Here is a 22,976-nt window from a genome sequence, read left to right on the forward strand (position 1 = left end):
ACAATTTTTCGTAGAGGAAAGTTCATTGACGATGAACTTTTCTTTAGGAATAGTCATCGACGATGAGCCTCGATCAGATTTTCCATAGCAAAAGTTATCGACAGCAAATTTTTCTTTAAAGGGGGAAAAGTTTCCCCTCTTCCACCTATTTTGAAATTTTTGGATAAAGATTCTTTGGAATCCATAAATTTTAAGTATTCCCTCGCAGTTTAAAATGAGTTTTTAACCATATTATGAAAAAAGACCCATTTGGTGACTCGCTTAAGGGTTAAAATTCTTGACGATGACATTTTCCCTGTATGAATCCGTAATGTTACAGATACCAATACGAGGATTATTTCGGTCAAGAATTTTAACCCTCAAACGGATATTTTTTCCAAAAATATTGTTAAGAATATAGATTCAAATATTCTACCAATTTATTCGTCCTGAAATACTGCTATAGGTCCCAGAATACATCAATAAATCTAAATCTTATCTAGACGCCAGAAATGTATATACAGGGTGAGATAAAAAAACTGCTACAAAGTCAAACGCCATAATTTTTACATTTTTTTACAATTTTTTTGAATGAAAGCAAAAAATGTCGGAAATAGCATCAAATGTTAGAATAAGTATAGATTTATTCGAATTGTTTACCTTTGGCATGAATTATGGCCTTCAAACGACCAATGAAAGCGTCACACCCTGCCTGAATGTTGCTCTGCGGTATTTTGGCCCATTCCCGGCGAAGCGATTGCTTGAAGTGATCGACACTTTGGTATTTTTGAGTACCAACCTTGCTTTCCAAAATATTCCCGACATAATAGTGCAACGGATTGGTATCCGGAGATTTTAGAGGTCATTGTGCGCTGGAAATGAAGCGAGGGACCTCATTTTGTAACCATTCTTGCGTGGCGCGAGCTGAGTACTGGTGGCACGTCCAAGGTCTGCAGCCAAAATGTTTGCGTGCTCAAGACTTTAATACACCCTCCAGAATATTTTCGCGATAATATTCGGCATTTATTCTGATGCCACAGTCGAATAATACGAGCGTAGAGCGACTATCGGCTGTTATGGCGACCCATATTATCACCATGGCCGGTGCGTGAGTTCTGGTGGCCAACCGAAGGTGCACATTTTCAGCTGACCTGACCTCTTTGGCAAGTAAACATGATCATTTTGTTTGTTTACAAACTGCTGGACAACGAATGTTTTCTCATCAGAGAAAATCAAATTCGGCAGTTCACCACTTTCGGTCAAACGAAGCAACTCTTAAGCTCTTTTGTGTCTATTTTCTTTCGGTTGCGGTGTAAGTTCTTGCACTTTTTGGAATTCCAATGACTTTACCCCGAGCCCATTTTTCAATATTTGCCGAATGGAATATTGCGATATGTTCAGCTCACGAGTCATTTTTCGGCCACTGCGACGCGCGGTTTTCGATCAAGTCGCTTCTTTACTTTTCGAACCATTTCTGCTGATATTGCTGTTTTCTTCCGTCCACTTCCTTGACGTCGGGCTACGCTACCAATATCAGTATAGCGGTAACGAGCGATGGTACGAGACACAAAAGATTTATTCAGATTTAAATGCTGGAGTGCTCTAACGATAGCCACCTGTGGTTTTCCAGCCAAATATAAAGAAATTCTGGAAAATTCTCCCAAAGATGCTCTGGTACGCTTGTAAACAATATAATGAGCTGTCACTGGAATAATTTTAACTGCTGTCGGACGAGTTGCTTAGAAATCACAGCAATCTGAAAATGGTTGCAGTTTTTCCATCCCAACCTCTAATGTGGTGTCCGTTGGAATTGCAATTTCGAAAAAAAAATTCGGCACAATTGAGCACAAACCTAGCACAATTCAGCACAACTTTTCTTTTTTCGAAATTCGAAAATTGCAATTCCAACGGACACCACATCAACCTGTATTCTTCACAAAATTTGACTTAAAATGTCTATACCCTTGGCCGAAAGTTGCTATTGGTGTATAAATTTTGTTGCTTTATTTCCAAGCAACATTGTTGAGATTGAAGCGACATCTAACGTAGCATAGAAAACATTACAATTGTAGATATCTCTGCTAACATTCAAAGTGAAAATACTATACACTAACAGATGTCGCTCTCGTAAAAGATGAGTGTAGAAATTATGGTGTATGGGAAGCGTTATACAATATTGTCCATTTTCTTCACTTTTTATGAGATACTTGATAATTTTTTGAAACCGAAGTTTTCCCACTTCGTCAAATACTGATAAAAATATATTGGGATGTATAAAATTTAAAGGAAATCGAAGATTTTTTTTCCAATTTTATGCGAATAATTTTTAATTCAAATTATAATTTTTTGTGGGGGCGGTAAGTGATGCAGTTGTCCGATAAATTTCATATTCACATCAGATCGCTGGCTTGTTTCGCAAGTTATAAGTGATATAAGTATTTTAACCCGTTGTGGGGGAGGTTCCCAAATATTCTATTTTCACTCCAGATCTGGTGTTAGTTTGAAAATAATCGAATGTCTATATCGCTCCATGGTTTTTCAAAATGTTGAACCCTTTATGGGGGAGGTGCCAAAAAGAGTGGATGAGAGATATAAAATATTCAAATTTTTTGACCCGTTGTGGAGGAGGCACCAAAAGGGGTGGGCCGATATCTATCATTATCTCACCAGATCTTATGTTAGACGAAATATTGGGATGTGTGAAATTTAAAGAGTATCGGATGATTATTACACCGGAGTGGACCGACGTTGTTCATGATCACACCTGACCTAGCACCAATAAAAATTTTACAATTTGCAAAGATTGAACTGAATTTGATGATCCTATCTTGTTCCAAATTTGGACTAAATCGGATAGTCTCTTCGAGCATTAGCATTAGCCAGACAGATGGACGGACTCTATCGACTTCAAATGTTCTGAAACGGATTTGGTCCAAAGGGACCTCGGGCCTAAAACCGATATTTCGATTATGCACGTTTGGGACGCATGATATGACTATAGAGGGTATAGCCATATGGCTGAGGTAATAAATAGAAAAAAACTACTTCATTAAAAAATTACGCGCAAGTCCTTGAAAATATTTAAAAAAATCCAGGTCCTTGATAAAACAACATTGAAAAAAAATTAAATTATTGAAGAAAACCACGTGAGACTCCTTGAAAAAGTTTTAAAAAATTAAAACTATGTACTTTAATAACAATTCATTAAAAACATTCTTATAAAGTCCAAGTCCTTGAAGGAATACTTTTACCTATGACCTTGAATTTTTTTTTCAATTTTAAAGCATATTTTCTTTAAGAATTTCCAGTGCTTAAAAATTTAAATTTTTCTAAAAATAGTTGAAAATGTCAGCCTTCTTGAAAAATATGTATATCTTTAAAAAAAGTTTTTTTAATGCACATTCTTAAAAATATTAAAAAATAATTCTCGTTGGTTGTTAAAAAATATTGTGTAAATAATCTACGTGTGCTCATCCTAAAATATTCTTTAAAAAATCATATGTTTTATAATCGCAGTCCTTAAAAATCGGTTTAAAAAGTTAGCTTCATTCAAAAAATGTAATTTTTTAAAAAGGTATATTTTTTAAATGCGCCTTTCGTAAAAATATTAAAAAATGGTTCCTGTTGGTCCTTAAAAAAATATTGTTTGAAAATCAACGTCTGCTGGTCCTAAAAAAATCACGTCTGCGAGACCTTGAAAAATATTCTATGATTTTTTTTATAATCGCAGTCTTTAAAAATCGGTCTTTTTAGACCAGCTTCCTTCCTCTTTTAGATCAGCTTCCTTAAAAAAGGTATATTCATAAAAAATATTTTTCTAAATACCCTATCTTAAAAATATTAAATAAAAGTTTCTTGTTGGTCCTTAAAAAATATTGCTTAAATATTCCATGCCTGTTCGTCCTAAAAAAAATTATTAAAAAATAAGGTTTGCGATTCCATGATTTTTTTATAATCGCTGTCTTCAAAAATCGGTTTAAAAAGTCAGTTTCCTTCAAAAAATGTAAATTTTTAAAAAAAGTATTTTTTAAATGATCTTTCTTAAGAATATTAAAATTCTCGTTGGTCCTTAAAAAAATATTGTTTAAAAAAATTTACGTCTCTTCGTCGTAAAAAATTTTTGAAAAAATCACGTCTGTGAGCCCTTGAAAAAATATTCCATGATTTTTTTTAATCGCAGTCTTTAAAAATCTGTTTAAAAAGTCAGCTTCCTTAAAAAAGGTACATTCATAAAAAGTATTTTTTTAAATACCCTGTCTTAAAAATATTGAATAAAAGTTTCTTGTTGGTCCTTAAAAAATATTGCTTAAATATTCCAAGACCTGTTCGTCCTAAAAAAAAATATTAAAAAATAACGCTTGGGATTCCATGATTTTTTTATAATCGCAGTCTTCAAAAAATCAGTTTAAAAATTCAGTTTCCTTCAAAAAATGTAATTTTTAAATGCTCTTTCTAAAAAATATTAAAATTCTCGTTGGTCCATAAAAAAATATTGTGTAAATAATCCATGCCTGTTCGTCCTAAAATATTCTTGAAAAAATCACGCCTGTGAGTCCTTGAAAAAATATTCCATGATTTTTTTTATAATGACAGTCTTTAAAAATCGGTCTAAAAAGTCAGCTTCCTTTAAAAATTTTAATTTTTTAATTTTTTCGTTTTTTTATTATTTTTTTTATAAATAAATTTTATTTAAATTAAATGAAATAAATATTTAATGAATTACAATAATGACAATGAAATGAAGTTCAAATTTGTACTAAACTATTTGGCTGGTGGCATTTCTCCGTTGTCTTCATGGATAGGCACGATTTCGGGTCTTACAATGGGTGGGAGTTTGGGATCACGCGGCGGTATGGCCATGTTCACCGTAAAAGGAAAGCGCTGGAATTGAAAAAAAATAAAAAAAAACATAAATAACACAAAAAAATATCATTAAATGTTAAAGATAGGATAAAATACATTATTAATAAAATTTAAATATAGATTGTGATGTTTGCAAAAATCAACAAAATATTTAAATACCAAAATTTTAAGGACTTTTCTATATTTATATTAAAATAAAAAAATTTAAAACTTACTCCTCCAGGTGCCAAGGGTGATCCATGTTCCAGCTGAGGCTTGCTCTCAACTTGGGGTAAAATAAAAATTACCGACAAAATGGCAATGAGAACAAGCAGAAATGAGCGCGAAATGCTTAAGAAGGGCATAATAAATAAAACAGTAGATTTTTACAAAAAGATCTTGCAACTCTTGTTCGAAGCGAGAAATGTGGACTGTATTGCAGAAGGTCTGCTGTAAGAACTTTTATATTGAAAAGACAACAAAAAGCAAAATCTTGCATTTAATCAAAGAAATTCATTACTTGATTTTCCCGCTCCAATTCTTGCCAACGACATGGTGACACATATTGAGTAAATACGAACAACAGCAACAACAACAACGAAAACACATTGACATTTATTTAAATAAACATTGATGTTATTAATAAAACTTTCAGTTCACCAGGTGTGTTTGAGTTGAGTGAAGGTATTTGGATCTTTTGAAATTGCAAAAAAAAAACAATATATGGGCCGGAAATTTGTCTTTCAATTGGTTCCCTCTTTTTTTGTTGTCACTCTTTATTATTGATTGCCTGCGATAACGTCAGACTGAGAGTGAAAGCAAGCTGCACTTGACAGGAGAATGGGAATTCTTGCATTACCCCACTCCAGTTAAAGCAATACTCTCTCTCTCTTTCTCCCTCTCACCATCATACTCATACTCCCTCACTTGATAACTGACTGTTGCGGGAATGTTCATGTCATTTCATTTGTTTACTAATATCTAGAAAGAGTGAAAAACAAAGCTATCGCCAGATGATAGTTATTAAATAGCAAAAGGGATTATTGTTTTGACATTGAAAACGCATTAATTGCGATTTAGTTTTATAATAAAAAAATATATATTATTTCAAAAATAGAATTCTAGAAGTGCTTTTGTGCTTATGTTAACATTAGATAAGGATTATTGAGAAATGATTCATAGAATTTTTATTGAAAACTATGTGCTCCAAAAGTTGTCATTCATGTTACTCAAATGGCAAGACCTAAAATAATTGCAAGATAATTTTTGTGGGGAAAAATTGCAAGATGTTGATATCTATAGTATTTTTATGTATCTTCTAATTAATTAACTCATTTATTTTAATATGAATGGAAATGATAAGATCGAATAATTTAAAAGAAAAATCCTTGAAGTTGTGTTATTCATTTATTTTTGTTATTAGCATATTTCTTTTAAAACTAACGCCATCTGTATTACAATCCAAACGTTTTATAAATCAGGAATGTAAGTCTTGAAAAAATCTCTGAACAATTTGCAAAAGATGAGGGTTATTTTAAGAAAAGTTCTTGACGTTGTGTTATTTTATATATTTATTATTTTTCATGTTAGAATACATCTGTCAAAGATAGCGCCATCTATGTTTCAATTTCAACTAGCAAACACATTGAACATTTTATCAAAGCGTTTTATAACTGCAATTTTCACACATCTCAGATTCAAGAAACTCAAAGGAGAAGACTCAGAATCATTTAAGGAACATTTCTGAAAAAAGAATCAAGATTTTGGTATTTTTTATTTATTTAATTTCAATTGAGATCGAATAAGCCGAAGAATCTTCAGCCAATTTTTTTTTTTTTTTCAGTAATTTTAAGAAATGTTCTTGAAGTTGTGGAATTGAAAGATTGGACACTTAGGATCATATTTTTGAGAGAACATTTCATTCATTTGAGACTTTTCGTTCATCTTTCGCACTATTTGACTCATTTTAGAAATGAACAACAAATATCAAATAAATGAAAACAACTTGTTGCCCATAATTTTGAATAATTCTGACAGGAAGCGGGCATAGCCTCAGGGCTGTATTTATGTAGTTTTACGAAGTTTATTGTACCATGGGTATATCTATGTTAAAACTAAGGTCACCTATATTTCAATTTCAATAGGCAAATGAGTGGAGCATTTGATCAAATCTTTAACATTATTGAATGAAAGCAAAAAATGTCGGACGGAAATAGCATCAAATTTTAGAATAAGTTTAGATTTGTTCGAATTGGTCAACTTTGGCACGAATTATGGCCAATGAAACCGTCACACGCTGCCGAATGCTGCTCTGCGGTATTTTGGCCCATTTCCGGCGAAGCGCTTGCTTGAGGTGATCGACACTTTGGTATTTTTTTAGTGCAAACCTTGCTTTCCAAAATACTCAAGACACAATAGTCCAACGGATTGGTATCCGCAGATTTTGGTGGTCATTGTACGCTGGAAATGAACCGAGGAACCTCATAATGTAACCATTCTTGGGTGGCGCATGCTGAGTGCGATCTTGTTTGGCCAAGGACTGCGGCCAAAATATGTGCATGCCCAAGGCTTTAATACACCCTCCAGAATATTTTCGCGATAATATTGGGCATTTATTCTGATGCAACGGTCGATTAATACGAGCGGAGAGTGACCATCGACTGTTATGGCGTTCCGACACCATCACCATGGCCGGCGCTTGAGTTCTGTTGGCCAACCGAAGGTGCACGTTTCCAGCTGACCTCTTTGGCAAGTAAACATAATCATTTTGTTTGTTTACAAACTGCTGGACAACGAATGTTTTCTCATCGGAGACAACCAAATTCGGCAGTTTACAACTTTCGGCCAAGCGAAACAATTTTTTAGCTCTTTTGAGTCTATTTTCTTTATGTTGCGGTGTAAGTTCTTGCACTTTATGGAATTTCAATGCCTTTACCCCGAGCTCATTTTTCAACTTTTTTGGCGAATGGAATATTGCGATATGTTCAGCTCACGAGCCATTGCGATGCGGGTTTCGTTCAAGTCGCTTCTTTACTTTTCGAACCATTTCTGCTGATTTTGCTATTTTCTTCCGTTCACTTCCTTGACGTCGGGCTACGCTATCAGTATCAGTATCACGGTAACGAGCGATGATACGAGACACAAAAGATTTATTCACATTTAAATGCTGGAGTGCTCTAATGATAGCCACTTGTGGTTTTCCAGCCAAATATAAAGAAATCACACTATCACGCTTGAAGGAACGCCACCCACTTTTTGATATTTTTAGAAATATTATCAATTTTTTTTATATATTTTTATGCCCACAAATATGCTTTATGCATTAAAAATAATTTTAGTATATCAAATATATGTGGCGTTAGAGGAAAAAAAATATTTAAAAACTTCTTTAATATACGAATTTGAATGTGACAAAAATAGTAGCATATTTGCCATCACATGATGGGCTGATATGTAAAATTTTTAAGAGTCTCCATCTAGTTTTGGTATTTTTACTTGCGTCTCGTTCCCGTGCTATTTTTTTGAAAAGAAGCGATTCAGACATTTCATAAAAATATGTATTATACGTTCATACTAATAAATCAAATATAGATGGCACTCCTTAAGCATCACACAAGGTCAATTAATAAGTAAGGCAAAATTAAGATAAAGCTATTAAAAATGGCATCAATCGCTCCCTCTAATGTCAATTTTAATTGGACATGCTTGAAAGTAGTAGCATATTTTTGCCATCTTTTAATTTGGTTGAGATTTTGAAGGACCGCCATCTAATTTTCATATTTCTACTCGTTTTCAGACAATACAATCTCTGACCAGCTTTTCTATAAAAATTAAGTTCACATACTAAGAAGAGCTATATTTTAGTGCTCTAAAATATGTATTATGCATCTTAAACAATAGTATAAGTCAATTGTAGATGGCGTTCTTTAAACGTCATATAAGGTAAATTATTAATGAACGGAAAAAATCACTTTCCGAAAAACAAAAGATTGCTGACCTTCAAGTTCCAGGAAAAGTTCTTTGATATCCGATGAAAATAGATAAAGTATACTCTACGCAAATATATTTTATTTACGATTCTCACAAATGACCTTGAAGTATACATGGCGAAATCCAATAATAATAATAATAATAATTGAATGAAGTAATAAAATATTCATTTATTGGCATAATGATGAGGAAAACACTTTCGGCCATTCCACTTCGAAATTTTAGCGGATATTTATGTTTCCTTTGCAAACAAATTCAATATTTTTTATTTTTCAATTAACACGTTCCATGATTAACAGCTTCTATAGAATTCAATACCTTGCAACATTTTCTGGGTAATTTTTGTTTAAATTTTTGTGGCTTTGTGTGTTATTGCAAAATATTTTGGATTGCCACCAACAAAAAAAAAGTTTTGTTTTTTTTTATGAGTCACATAGAAAAGAAATCAAAATTGGAATACAAATGCAGAAAGCACAATTAAAAATATTCTGCAATTTTTTTTCAAGGTCATGAGACACTCAGGAATTGTTGCTGGAATGGCTAATTCATACGTATGTATCTAGGAATAACTTTTTTTATTGGAGTTATCACGACCAAACTGAAAAGAAGAGATTGTTTCGGGGTGGACTTGGTGAGCTTAAGAATTGTCTCTATTTATAATTATATTTATATTTATAATTTATATTTATATTTATATTAATATTTAAATTTATATTTATATTTAAATTTATATTTACATTTATATTTATATTTCGGAACACTTTATATTTATATTTATATATATATATTTTTATTTATATTTATATAATATAATATATTAATATTTAAATTTTATTTATATTTATATTTTATTTATATTTATATTTCATTTATATTTATATATATATATATATTTTTATTTATATTTATATTTTATCTATATTTATATATATTTTTTATTTATATTTATATAATATATTTATATTTTATTTATATTTATATATATTTTTATTTATATTTATATAATATATTTATATTTATATATATTTATATTTATATTTTATTTATATTTATATATATATTTTTATTTATATTTATATAATATATTATATTTATATATATTTATATTTATATTTTATTTATATTTATATTTATATTTTATTTATATTTATATTTTATTTATATTTATATTTTATTTATATTTATATTTTATTTATATTTATATTTTATTTATATCTATATTTATATTTATTTATATTTAATTTATATTTATATTTATTTATATTTATATTTTATTTATATTTATATTTTATTTATATTTATATTTTATTTATATTTCTATTTATGTTTATATTTATATTTATATTTGTATTTATATTTATATTTCGGAACACTTTATAATTATATTTGTATTTATATTATATTTATATTTATATTTATATTTATATTATATTTATATTATATTTATATTATTATATTTATATTTATATTTATATTTATATTTATATTTATTTATTTATATTTATATTTATTATATTTATATTTATATTTATATTTATATTTATATTTATATTTATATTTATATTTATATTTATGTTTATGGTTATATTTATGTTTATGTTTATATTTATGTTATGTTTATGTTTATATTTATGTTTATGTTTATATTTATATTATATATATATATATTTATATTTATATTTATATTATATTTATATTATATTTATATTTATATTTATATTTATATTTATATTATATTTATATTTATGTTTATATTTATATTTATATTTGTATTTATTTATATTTGTATTTATTATTTATATTTATATTTATATTTATATTTATATTTATATTTATATTTATATTTATATTTATATTTATATTTATATTTATATTTATGTTTATGTTTATATTTATATTTATATTTGTATTATATTTATATTTATATTATATTTATATTTATATTTATATTTATATTTATATTTATATTTATATTTATATTTATATTATTTATGTTATATTTATATTTATATTTATATTTATATTTATATTTATATTTATATTTATATTTATATTTATATTTATATTTATATTTATATTTATATTTATATTTATATTTATATTTATATTTATATTTATATTTATATTTATATTTATATTTATGTTTATATTTATATTTATATTTGTATTTATATTTATATTTCGGAACACTTTATATTTATATTTATATTTGTATTTATATTTATATTTATATTTCTATTTATATTTATATTTTTATTTATATTTATATTTTTATTTATATTTATATTTTATTTATATTTATATCTATATTTATATTTATATTTATATTAATAATTACATTTATATTTATATTTACATTTATATTTATATTTATAATTATATTTATATTCATAAATATTTATATTTATAATTATAATTATATTTATACTTATATTTATGTTTATATTTTTATTTATATTTATGTTTATATTTTTATTTATATTTATATTTATAATTATATTTATATTTTATTTATATTTATGTTTATATTTATACTTATATGTATATGTATATTTATATTTATATTAATAATTATATTTATATTTATATGTATATTTATATTGATATTTATATTTATATTGATATTTATATTTATAGTTATATTTATATTTATATTTTTATTTATATTTATATTTCGGAACACTGTGCCCTTAGACCCCCTCTGATTGTCCACCTAATTTCTAAATCTGGGAATGGAAAACTGATAAAAAAATCTTGGTTTTGAATGTTCTCAGAGCTTTGAAATGAGAAGCTGATAGAAATCTTGTCAGTTGAGATTCAGGCTTCAGACGACAACAATAGTGGGTCGTAGTGGTGCAGGAAATATTCGAAAACGAAAAATTAACAAAAAAAATTGATAAAAAAAATTTTTGTTTTTCAAAATAATATTTGTTTCAAAAAAACAACAATTATTTTCCAACAAAAAAAAAAACATTCCGGTAAATAAAAATTTTAAATCAAAACAAAAAAATCCACTAATTTATTTCTTCTTATCATAGGTCAGAGATGCCGCAGATGATAACAGCCGCTGCGGCGATGGCATGCCTAAGCCGCCTGTTGATCTTTTGTTTTTTGATTTTTCAACTGACATCTGCTAATCCCATCGATGTAGGAAGTAATGCCAGCTCGCCAGCGATAGAATTTATTATTTTACACAACAATGATATGCATGCCCGCTTCGAGCAGACCAGTGCCAAAAGTGAGAAATGTACCGAGGAATTGGCCCAGGCCAATCGATGTTATGGCGGTTTTGCCCGAGTGGCCAATGTGTGAGTATGAGAACTGACTCATGTTCTTTGGGAAGACCTCTTCTTCGGGAAGATCTTCTATGGGACGATCACTGATCTTCTAGGTGAAGTACACCGATCTTCTAAGCAAAGATCACTGATCTTCTAAGGGAAGATCACAGATGGTCTAGATGAAGATCACCGATCTTCTAAGGGAAGATCACCGATATTCTGTGGGAAGATCACCGATCTTCTGTGGGAAGATCACCGATCTTCTGTGGGAAGATCACCGATCTTCTGTGGGAAGATCACTGAGCTTCTATAGGAAAATCCCTTATCTTCTATGGGAAGATCACAACTCTTCCATGAGAAGATCGCCAATCTTCTATGGGAAGGTCACTTATCTTCTATGGGAAGATCACGGATCTTCTTCTATGGGAAGGTCACGGATCTTCTTCTATGGGAAGATCACGGATCTTCTTCTATGGGAAGATCACGGATCTTCTTCTATGGGAAGATCCCCGATCTTCTTTGAAAAGATCACTGATATTCTATAGAGGAAGATCCCCGATCTTCTTTGAAAAGATCACCGATATTCTAGGGGAAGATCACCGATATTCTAGGGGAAGATCAAAGATATTCTGTGGGAAGATCACTGATCTTCTAGGGGAAGATTAGCGATCTTCTAGGAGAAGATGAGCGATCTTCTTGGTGAAGATCACTGATCATTTATGGGAAGATCACCGATTTTCTATGGGAAGATCACTGATCTTCTATGGGAAGATCTCTGATCTTCTTTGGGAAGATCACTGATATTCTATTGGGGAAGATCGTCGCTCTTCTAAGGGAAGATCAGCAATATTCTAGGGGAAGATCACCGATATTCTCTTTGAAGATCACAGATCTTCTGCGGGAAGAGCACTGATCTTCTAGCAGAAGATCACCGATCTTCTAGGGCCAGACCACAGATCTTCTAGGGGAAGATCTCTGATCTTACAGGGGATGATCACCGATCTTCTAGGGGAAGATCTCTGATCTTCTACAGGAAGATCACCGAACTTCTAGGGGAAGATCACTGATCTTCTAGAGAAAGATCACCGATCTTTTAGGGGAAATCACTGAACTTATATAGGAAGATCGCTGATCTGATTTTTTTATCAGAAGATTTCAGAACTTCTCAGGAAGATCCTTCTTCATTTCTTTGAAAATCCCTGATCTTCTCTTTAAAGATCCATGATAAAATGATTTGTTCTTTTCAGGGTCCGCAAACACCGCGAAGAATCCAAACAAACAGGTGTACCTGTCCTTTTCATGAATGCCGGTGATACATCGACGGGAACGCCATGGTTCTATCTGTTCAAGGATGATATTGCAACGGCTTTTTTGAATATCCTACAACCAGATGTCGCCGTGAGTCATTGTGAAAGATTTAGGCCCTACAACCCCTTACCATTTTACTTCTATTTCAGTCATTGGGTAATCATGAATTTGATGCAGGCATTGCCGGCGCTATACCGTTCCTCAACAAAGTCGAATTTCCAATTGTGGCTGCAAATTTGGATCTCTCTACCGCTCCGGAATTGAAGAAGGCAAAAAATCTCTCAAATTCCACAATTCTGGAGGTGAATGGTACGAAAATTGGGGTAGTGGGCTATATTACCCCAGATACCATGAAATTGACAAATTGTAAGCAGAGGTTGTTCACCGATGAAATTGAGGCAATAAAGTAAGGGGTATTCAGAAATTTGAGGAATTTCTCTTTATGGGTTTATCTTTTTCTTTCCAGCAAAGAATCGGCTGCATTGCGGAACCAAGGGGTGAATATTATTGTAGCTTTGGGGCACTCGGGCTATGATAAGGATCTGGAAATTGCCTCAATGTGTCCGGATGTGGATTTGGTCATTGGTGGCCATAGCAATACATTTTTGTTTAACGGCGACCAGCCGGATTTGGAGAGCATAGATGGTCCCTATCCCACGGTGGTGAAACAGGCGAATGGAAAACAGGTTCCAGTCGTTCAGGCCTATGCCTATAGCAAATACATGGGAAAATTATACGTTAAGGTATGGAAAGTGTTTGCCAGATTCCCGAGTCTCCAATGAGATCCCATTTTCCTCCCCTAGTTCGATGAAGATGGCAACCTATTGGATTTCCATGGCTCTCCCATACTTTTGGATGCCCAAATACCCCAAGACGAAGATGTATTGCAGCTGCTGGAGGTTTATCGTCCCAAGGTCAGGGAATTGGAGGAAGACACGGTGGGTCATACAAAAGTCTTTTTGGAGGGCAGTCGTAAAGTGTGTCGCCATCAAGAATGCAATCTGGGTAATTTGATTACCGATGCCATGGTCTATGCCAGAATTTTGGAAGATTTTGGTGGTGCCTATTGGACGGATGCTGCCATAGCTTTTATGCAGGGTGGAAGTGAGTAGAATGGGGATTTAAGCCTCAAACATTTGTTAGGTCTCACATAAGCCTATCCTTTCTGGGTTAAATATTTAAATTCCAACCCTTCACTTTCCAGGCATTCGCAGCTCAATAGAAAAACGTTCCGATGGCTCCATTTTGGCCATAGATGTCGCCAGTGTCCTGCCCTTCAAAAATGATTTGTATGTCAGCCAAATTACGGGCCGCTCACTCTTGGCGGTACTAGAACACTCCGCCTCAATGTATGAGACCGAATCGAAAGGTGGTTTCCTACAAATGTCCGGTATTCATACGACATATGACTACAATAATCCGGTGGGAAGCCGTGTCATTGCCACAGAAGTCCTGTGTGCCAATTGCGATGTTCCCACCTTTGAGCCCTTGGAGGAAGATCGACTTTATAATGTCATTGTTCCCTCGTATTTGGCAAATGGTGGTGATGGCTATACCTTTGTTGAGGAGAATGGACCCAAGCCACAGCGCATGCAGTTGAAAGATGCCGCAGCATTGAGACAATATTTGAAGAGACATGAATTCGTTTATCCTGTCGTAGAGGATCGTATTACTATCATTAAGAAAGCGACGGAAAATGGAAATGGAAATGTGTGAAGAATTTAGATTTTATTGTTAATAAAATATTTTTATTAAAAAAATATAGTTCGAACGTAGAACTCGTAAAGAGATCATAGGAATTCATAATAGATAACATTTTATGAGACCGGAGATATTCTCTAAGAACATCAGTAAAGATTAGAATCTTCCCATAGAAGATGTTTGATATTCCGATAGAAGATCAGTGATCTTTCAATAGATAATAGATCACACATCCAATAGTAGATGTTAGTGATAGAAGTGATAGAAAATCAGAAAATCCACCCACATAAGATCAGTGATCTTCACATATAAGATCGGGGTCTTTACATAGAATATCAATGATCTTCCCATAGAAGATCGGTGATCTTCCCATAAAAGTTCGGTGAGATTATATATAGAAGATCAGTAGTCTTCCCATCGAAGATCAGAGATCTCCACATAGAAGATCAGTGATTCTCCCATAGAAGATGTGTAATTTTAATATAGTAGATCTGTGATCTTCCCACATAAGTTCAGTGATCTTCTCGTAGAAAATCAAGGACCTTCCCATAAGAGATCAGTGATCCTCCCATAAAAGTTCGTTGATTTTCCCATAGAAGATCAGTGATCTTCCCATAGGAGATCGGTGATCTTTCCATAGGAGATCGGTGATCTTTCCATAGAAGATCAGTGATCCTCCCATAGAAGATCGGTGATCTTCCCATAGAAGTTCGGTGATTTTCCCATAGAAGATCTGTGATCTTCCCACATAAGATCAGTGATCTTTTCGTAGAAAATCGAGGACCTTCCAATAAGAGATCAGTGATCCTCCCATGGAAAATCAGTGATAGAAGATCAGTGATCTTCACACAGAATACCTGTAATCTTTTCACTGAAGATCGGTGGTCTTCCTCCCTGACCCTTCAGCTCGCCTATAGAGACTCGCCGGTCCCTTCAACTCGCCTATAGAGACTCGCCGGTCCCTTCAACTCGCCTATAGAGACTCGCCGGTCCCTTCAGCTCGCCTATGGAGACTCGCCGGTCCCTTCAGCTCGCCTATAGAGACTCGCCGGTCCCTTCAGCTCGCCTATAGAGACTCTCTGGCCCCATCAGCTCGTCTATAGAGACTCCCTGGCCCCATCAGCTCGTCTATAGAGACTCCCTGGCCCCATCAGCTCGTCTATAGAGACTCCCTGGCCCCATCAGCTCGTCTATAGAGACTCCCTGGCCCCATCAGCTCGTCTATAGAGACTGTCTGGCCCTACAGTTCGCCTATAGAGACTCTCTGGCCCTCCAGCTCCTCTATAGAGACTCTCTGGCCCTCCAGCTCCTCTATAGAGACTCTCTGGCCCTCCAGATCCTCTATAGAGACTCTCTGGCCCTCCAGCTCCTCTATAGAGACTCTCTGGCCCTCCAGCTCGCCTATAGAGACTCTCTGGCCCTTCAGCTCGTCTATAGAGACTACCTGGCCCTTCAGCTCATCGATAGAGACTCCCTAGCCCACCAGCTCTTCTATGGAGACTCCCTGGCCCTCTAGCTCGTCTATGGAGACTCTCTGGCCCTCCAGCTCGCCTATAGAGACTCGCTGGCCCTTCAGCTCGCCTATAGAGACTCGCTGGCCCTTCAGCTCGTCTATGGAGATTCCCAGGCCCTCCAGCTCGTCTATAGGGTCTCCCTGACACCTCAGCTCGCCTATAGAGAGCTCCTCTATAGAGACTCTCTGGCCCTCCAGCTCGTCTATAGAGACTTGCTGGCCCTCCAGCTCGTCTATAGAGACTTGCTGGCCCTACAGCTCGTCTATAGAGACTTGCTGGCCCTCCAGCTCGTCTATAGAGACTTGCTGGCCCTCCAGCTCGTCTATAGAGACTTGCTGGCCCTCCAGCTCGTCTATAGAGACTTGCTGGCCCTCCAGCTCGTCTATAGAGACTTGCTGGCCCTCCAGCTCGTCTATAGAGACTTGCTGGCCCTCCAGCTCGTCTATAGAGACTTGCTGGCCCTCCAGCTCGTCTATAGAGACTTGCTGGCCCTCCAGCTCGTCTATAGAGACTTGCTGGCCCTCCAGCTCGTCTATAGAGACTTGCTGGCCCTCCAGCTCGTCTATAGAGACTTGCTGGCCCTCCAGCTCGTCTATAGAGACTTGCTGGCCCTCCAGCTCGTCTATAGAGACTTGCTGGCCCTCCAGCTCGTCTATAGAGACTCCCTGGCCCTCCAGCTCGCCTATAGAGACTCCCTGGTCCTCCAGCTCGTCTATAGAGACTCACTGGCCCTCCAGCTCGTCTATAGAGACTCCTTGGGCTTTCAGCTCGTCTATGGAGACTCCCTTGCCCTCTAGCTCGTCTATGAAGACTCCCTGACCCCTCAGCTCGTCTATGGAGACTCCCTGACCCTCCAGCTTGCCTATGGAGACTTCTTGGCCCCTCAGCTCCTCTTTGCTCCAATTCTTCAACACATGTTCGGTCATCTGTGATCATATTTCATAATTAAATATTTGTTTTCAATTCTAACAATTATCAGTGTCACAACATTTCAAAAAAAAAATCCGAAGAGGGACGAGGGGCATATGTGAAACACGCACAAACAATAAGCAGAATTTAACAAGCCAAAGTGGATCTGTCAAGACGATTTAATAGCTTCTGCAATATCTTAATCATTTTCCATTGGCGTGTGGTTTATGCGAATGTTTCGGTTCGAATTAATTGTTAGTGGTCATGAAATATGAGATACCCGATGAAGATAGACTGATAAGCTGTCATCGCTGGGAATACAGATGGCTGAGTAAAAGGCATTTGAATGAAACTCTTTAGAAGCGGAACAAGTTCATGTTTATAGAGATGTTCAGATGTGTATTACACTATATTGTTTGTACAGTACATATATTCGGAAAGGGAGGGGACATGGTTTTTTTTTTTTGTCTGAAAATTAAATTGAGTTTTCCGTAGAGATTTCACGAAGGCAGCTTCTTATGAAAGAATTTCTTTAGATACTACTCGTTCCCTCAACTCTCCTTTCTGGACCTTCAGGACCCTCAACTCAACTGTGAAGACTTCCCTTTATCATCTACATAGAACTTATGTAGATGAGCTGAGGGATCAGTTCTTTTTACATAGACTACACTATTCGGGTAGTAACCTCTTCTTGATTTTTCTAGACTCTCTGGCAGCTCGTCTCGCCTTGTAGACTCCCTACCCCATCATAACTTCTCCATAAAATCCCTTTTTCTCTCCATCTCGTCTACATAACAACTGCGTTCGGTTATTTTTATTTAGAACCCACTGTTTCTAATGCATAAAGCAATCTTGACAAATAATCGACGAATAATTCCCAAAAAAATTGCCTTATCAAAAAAAAAAATAAAAAAAATGAGGCTGATGGTCTGGGTCAAGGTTCGAAAAGTCCATAAAATCTGTCATCTTTTAAATATTTGGGATTTTTTTCCTCATTTCAAAATTTTCAAAATTATTGACAACAGTTTGATTTAAGAAGCCGAACGAATCATAGGTCCCATAGAACTACAATCACCAGTTTGAGAATGAAAATAGTTTCTGTTCTACCCGGATTGGGTTTAATCCTGATTTGCCTCAATATCGGACAGCTTGAGGCCTTTCCAACCAAGGCTCCTGCCAAAGTGGTCACGGAATTTATTATTTTACACAACAATGATATGCACTCACGTTTCGAGCAGACCAGCGCCAATAGCGGCAAGTGTACGGAGGAATTGGCCAAGGCGAATAAATGTTATGGCGGTTTTGCAAGGGTGGCTCATTTGTAAGTTGGAAGGAGGTGTATATTGCTTCTGGAGAGTAAAATTAAAAAATAGTCTTGATTCTCAGAGTGAGATTCTCTTCGAATTTCAAAAATAATTTTTAAGGCTTCAAGAGCCTAAAACCACAAAAAATCTCCAAAAATTGTTCACCCCCTTCAATTTTAAAAGAAGGAAGATTTTACAGAAAAATCCCAGAAGGGGGTCCCGGGAGACCCCTTGGAGGAAATTTCGTTTTAATTCCACTATTATTCCTAAAACCATAAAAAATCTCCAAAAATGGTTCGCTCAAGTCCCTTCATTTTTAGAAGGAAGATTATAGAGACAAATCCCAGATGCGGGACCCTAGAGACCCTTTGGAGGAAATTTCGTTGTAATTTCCTTGTTTTCTCTCACTCATCATTTCAGAGTTCGCAAATATCGTGATGAAGCCAAGGAGGCCGGTGGCATGCCTGTGGTCTATTTAAATGCCGGTGACACTTCTGCGGGTACGGCTTGGTATTTCAGATTCAAGGATGAAATTGCAACGGCTTTCCTCAACAAATTGCTGCCAGATGCTGCGGTAAGTACTCTCACTCTCTCTCGCTCTCTTTCACTACTTCTCTATCTCCCTCTCAATCTCTCTATTCTCTTCAAACCTGCAAATAAATGCCTTTCTTTCTAGTCCCTGGGTAATCATGAATTTGACTCGGGTGTACCTGGTCTTTTGCCCTTCTTGGATAAGGTGGATTTCCCCATCGTGGCTGCCAATTTGGATCTCTCTAGCACGCCGAAGCTGAGGCACAGCAAGCATCTACAAAACTCCACGGTATTGGACATCAATGGTACAAAAGTGGGCGTTGTAGGTTACATTACTCCTGACACGTTGGATCTGACAATGACCAAGGAGGATATATTCACCGATGAAATTGAGGCAATCAAGTAAGTAATTTTCATAGATTTTTTGGGAGGAGGCTAAGAGGCTGCTGAGATGCGAAAGAAGTATACATAGGTGAACTGAAGGGCCAAGGGGTCTCCGTTGACGTCTGAGGGGTTAAAGAGTTTCTAACGACAATCTGGCAGGACAGAGAGCCTCTTTAAATGAGCTGAGTTGACCCTAGAAGGCTGCATATAAAAGCTAAGAGGCTCTCTACGAACGAACTGAAAAGCCAGGGAGTCTGCGTAGGGGAGATGAGGTGCCTGAGAGCATCTATAAATGAACTTAAGGATCAGATAGTCTTTCTGGGCGAACAAAACAGGCAGGCTCTCGGTCAGGGTCAGGTGAAGCTTTATTGTGAAACTGACTGTCGTGGAATCTACAAAGACTACTTGGTCCAAGGAAGTCTCCTTAAGTGAACTGAGAATCGAGGAATTTGCAAAGACTACTTGGTCCAAGGAAGTCTCCTTAAGTGTACTTGGTCAGAAAGTCTCTACTGGCTCAGAAGAAGATGATTCAAGAAATCTTAATAGGGTAGCTGAAGGGTCAATGAGTCTCTGTAGGTGGGCAAGAGGTCAGAGTGTCCCTATGGAGAAATCGGCGGGTCTTTTTTTTTTGGCGAATTTTGGGATCTGGGAGGCTATATGAAGGAGTGAGGATCAATCGAGTTAAGTGGGCGAGCTGGGCGGCTAGTGACTTCCTATAAACGAGCTGAGGGGTCAGCGAGTTTCTATAGATGAGCTGAAGGGTCGCCCACTCTTTATAGGTGAGCTGAGAGTTCATCGAGCTAAAGTGTCATCGGGCTGACCCCTCAGCGAGTCTCTATAGACGACCTATGGTCTCTATAGGTGAGTTGAGGAGTCAGCGAGTCTCTATAGGGGAAATGGGGACTTTCTATAGGTGAGCTTAGGGGTGGCGAGCTGAGGGGTCAGCGAGTCTCTAAAGTTGAGGTGGGGGCTTTCTATAGGTGAGCTGAGGGGTCAGCGAGTCTCTGCAGGTGAGCTGAGGTGTTTGCGGGTCTCTATAGGTGAGCTGAGGCGTCAGCGATTCTCTATAGCCGAGCTTAGGGGTCAGCGAGTGTCTATAGGCGAGCTGAGGGGTCAGCGATTCTCTGTAGCCGAGCTTAGGTGTCAACGAGTCTCTACAGGTGAACTGAGGTGTCAGCGGGTTTCTATAGGCGAGCTGAGGGCTCAGCGAGTCCCTATAGCTAAGGGCTCAGCGAGTCTCTAAAGTTGAGGTGGGGGCTTTCTATAGGTGAGCTGAGGGGTCAGCGAGTCTCTACAGGTGAGCTGAGGTGTTTGCGGGTCTCTATAGGTGAGCTGAGGCGTCAGCGAGTCTCTGTAGCTGAGGGCTCAGCGAGTCTCTATAGGTGAGCTGAAGGCTCAGCGAGTCTCTATAGGTGAGCTGAAGGCTCAGCGAGTCTCTATAGGCGAGCTGAGGGGTCAGCGAGTCTCTATAGGCGAGCTGAGGGGTCAGCGAGTCTCTATAGGCGAGCTGAGGGGTCAGCGAGTCTCTATAGGCGAGCTGAGGGGTCAGCGAGTCTCTATAGGCGAGCTGAGGGGTCAGCGAGTCTCTATAGGCGAGCTGAGGGGTCAGCGAGTCTCTACCGTTGAGCTGAGGTGTCAGCGGGTCTCTATAGGTGAGCTGAGGCGTCAGAGAGTCTCTATAGGTGAGCTGAGGCGTCAGAGAGTCTCTATAGGTGAGCTGAGGCGTCAGAGAGTCTCTACAGACGATCTATGGGATCAGCGGGACTCTAAGCGAGCAATCTCTATAGGTTAGCTGAGGGTTCACCCAGTCTCTATAGATCAGCACAGGGGGCAAGAATGTCTTCAAATGACATTTGAGGACCTGAGAGTCTCTATAGACGACCAGAGGAATCAAAGAGGCTCTACAGACGTCTCAACGAGCTTATATTACGATACCAATTCGAATTTTATATTTTCCCCCCCTCTAGTCGCGAAGCAGCCAACCTGAAAGCGCAAGGAGTCAACATCATTATTGCCCTGGGTCACTCTGGTTACGAAAAGGATCAGGAGATTGCTGCCAAATGTCAAGATGTGGATCTTGTGATTGGTGGTCATACCAATACCTTCCTCTACAACTCCGAACAACCGGATAGCGAAACCATCGATGGACCCTATCCAACATTGGTCAATCAGACCAATGGCAAACAGGTACCCGTGGTGCAAGCCTATGCCTATACCAAATATTTGGGGAAGTTACATGTTCAGGTATGACAAGGTACGAGCAAGGAGGTAAGGATAAAAAATCAGAAGAATTATTTTTTCTTTCCAGTTCGACAAGGAAGGTAATTTGATCAAGTTTGATGGCACACCCATTCTCCTGAACTCCGAGATACCCCGGGAGCCCGATGTCTTGGAACTGTTGGAGGTTTATCGTCCCGAAGTGGCCAAGTTGGAAAATAATGTTGTGGGTCACACCAAGGTCTTCATAGATGGTCGTGCTGAGATTTGCCATTCGAGGGAATGTAATTTGGGAAATCTCGTCACCGATGCCATGATACATGCCAGAGTGTTGGAGGATTTGGGTGGGACATTTTGGACCGATGCTGCGGTGGCTTTTGTCCAGGGAGGAGGTGGGTTTTGTTCCATTGAAAATAAAACTTATATTGATTTCGTTTCCCGATTTTCAAAGGCATGCGTAATGGCATTGAACCCCGTTCGGATGGCAGCATCACTGCCAAGGATGTCACCAGCGTCCTGTCGCACAACAACGACTTGTATGTATCGAAAATCAGCGGTAAAACTTTGCTCGCCGCCTTGGAACATTCTGCATCAATGGTAGATGCCAAGGAACCGAACGGGTTTCTCCAAATGTCTGGGGTGCATGTCACCTATGATTACAATAACCCGATAGGAAGTCGTGTAGTTTCAGCAGAGATACGTTGCGCCGCCTGTACCATCCCTGTGTACGAGCCATTGGATGAGGACAAGAATTACAATGTCATTGTCTCGCATTTCCTCCTCCATGGGGGTGATGGTTACACATTCTCCGAAGCGAATGGCAGTGAACCGCAACATATGAAAAACAAGGAAGTTGATGTCCTAACGGAATATCTGAAAAATCATGACTTGATCTATCCCGGTGTGGAGGATAGGATAAGCATTATTCCTAGAATAGTGGAGGATCGTCGCAAGAAGAGTGTTGAGAGTGTTTAGGGTGGAGTTCTGCGGGAAGAAGTGAATAAAGTTTCAAATAAGTA

General features: G+C 36.4%; 3 protein-coding genes across 3 annotated transcripts; 2 read left to right on the forward strand and 1 right to left on the reverse strand.

Annotated features, from left to right (window-relative positions):
* Positions 1-4,724: 4,724 nt before the first annotated feature.
* On the reverse strand, positions 4,725-5,646 carry LOC131804038 (uncharacterized). The gene is made up of 2 exons (XM_059126293.1): positions 5,058-5,646; positions 4,725-4,860 (listed from the first exon to the last, which is right to left on the reverse strand). The coding sequence occupies exons 1-2, from the start codon at positions 5,184-5,186 to the stop codon at positions 4,741-4,743; spliced, it is 249 nt and encodes an 82-aa protein (XP_058982276.1). The 5' UTR covers positions 5,187-5,646; the 3' UTR covers positions 4,725-4,740.
* A 5,992-nt stretch (positions 5,647-11,638) lies between these two features.
* LOC101900817 (protein 5NUC) lies at positions 11,639-15,187 on the forward strand. Its single transcript, XM_059126256.1, has 7 exons — positions 11,639-11,789; positions 11,850-12,119; positions 13,337-13,487; positions 13,547-13,803; positions 13,864-14,140; positions 14,201-14,501; positions 14,602-15,187. The coding sequence occupies exons 2-7, from the start codon at positions 11,857-11,859 to the stop codon at positions 15,111-15,113; spliced, it is 1,761 nt and encodes a 586-aa protein (XP_058982239.1). The 5' UTR covers positions 11,639-11,789; positions 11,850-11,856; the 3' UTR covers positions 15,114-15,187.
* Positions 15,188-18,531: 3,344 nt separating this feature from the next.
* LOC101900994 (protein 5NUC) lies at positions 18,532-22,976 on the forward strand. Its single transcript, XM_005175428.4, has 6 exons — positions 18,532-18,842; positions 19,246-19,399; positions 19,502-19,758; positions 21,708-21,984; positions 22,049-22,349; positions 22,409-22,976. Exons 1-6 carry the CDS (start codon positions 18,607-18,609, stop codon positions 22,930-22,932), a joined length of 1,749 nt encoding a protein of 582 aa, XP_005175485.3. The 5' UTR covers positions 18,532-18,606; the 3' UTR covers positions 22,933-22,976.

Source organism: Musca domestica, unplaced genomic scaffold, assembly GCF_030504385.1.
Source record: "Musca domestica strain aabys unplaced genomic scaffold, Musca_domestica.polishedcontigs.V.1.1 37, whole genome shotgun sequence".
NCBI classification, from domain to species: domain Eukaryota; kingdom Metazoa; phylum Arthropoda; class Insecta; order Diptera; family Muscidae; genus Musca; species Musca domestica.

Excerpts from the sequence above, each read along its gene's own strand:
- LOC131804038 (XM_059126293.1), bottom strand. The coding sequence starts at position 5,186 with ATGCCCTTCTTAAGCATTTCGCGCTCATTTCTGCTTGTTCTCATTGCC. Across the intron at positions 4,861-5,057 it reads CACCCTTGGCACCTGGAGGA|CGCTTTCCTTTTACGGTGAA; the intron begins GTAAGTTTTAAA and ends TTTCAATTCCAG.
- LOC101900817 (XM_059126256.1), top strand. The coding sequence starts at position 11,857 with ATGCCGCAGATGATAACAGCCGCTGCGGCGATGGCATGCCTAAGCCGC. Across the intron at positions 12,120-13,336 it reads TTTGCCCGAGTGGCCAATGT|GGTCCGCAAACACCGCGAAG; the intron begins GTGAGTATGAGA and ends TGTTCTTTTCAG. Across the intron at positions 13,488-13,546 it reads TCCTACAACCAGATGTCGCC|TCATTGGGTAATCATGAATT; the intron begins GTGAGTCATTGT and ends CTTCTATTTCAG.
- LOC101900994 (XM_005175428.4), top strand. The coding sequence starts at position 18,607 with ATGAAAATAGTTTCTGTTCTACCCGGATTGGGTTTAATCCTGATTTGC. Across the intron at positions 19,759-21,707 it reads GATGAAATTGAGGCAATCAA|TCGCGAAGCAGCCAACCTGA; the intron begins GTAAGTAATTTT and ends CCCCCCCTCTAG. Across the intron at positions 22,350-22,408 it reads GGCTTTTGTCCAGGGAGGAG|GCATGCGTAATGGCATTGAA; the intron begins GTGGGTTTTGTT and ends CGATTTTCAAAG.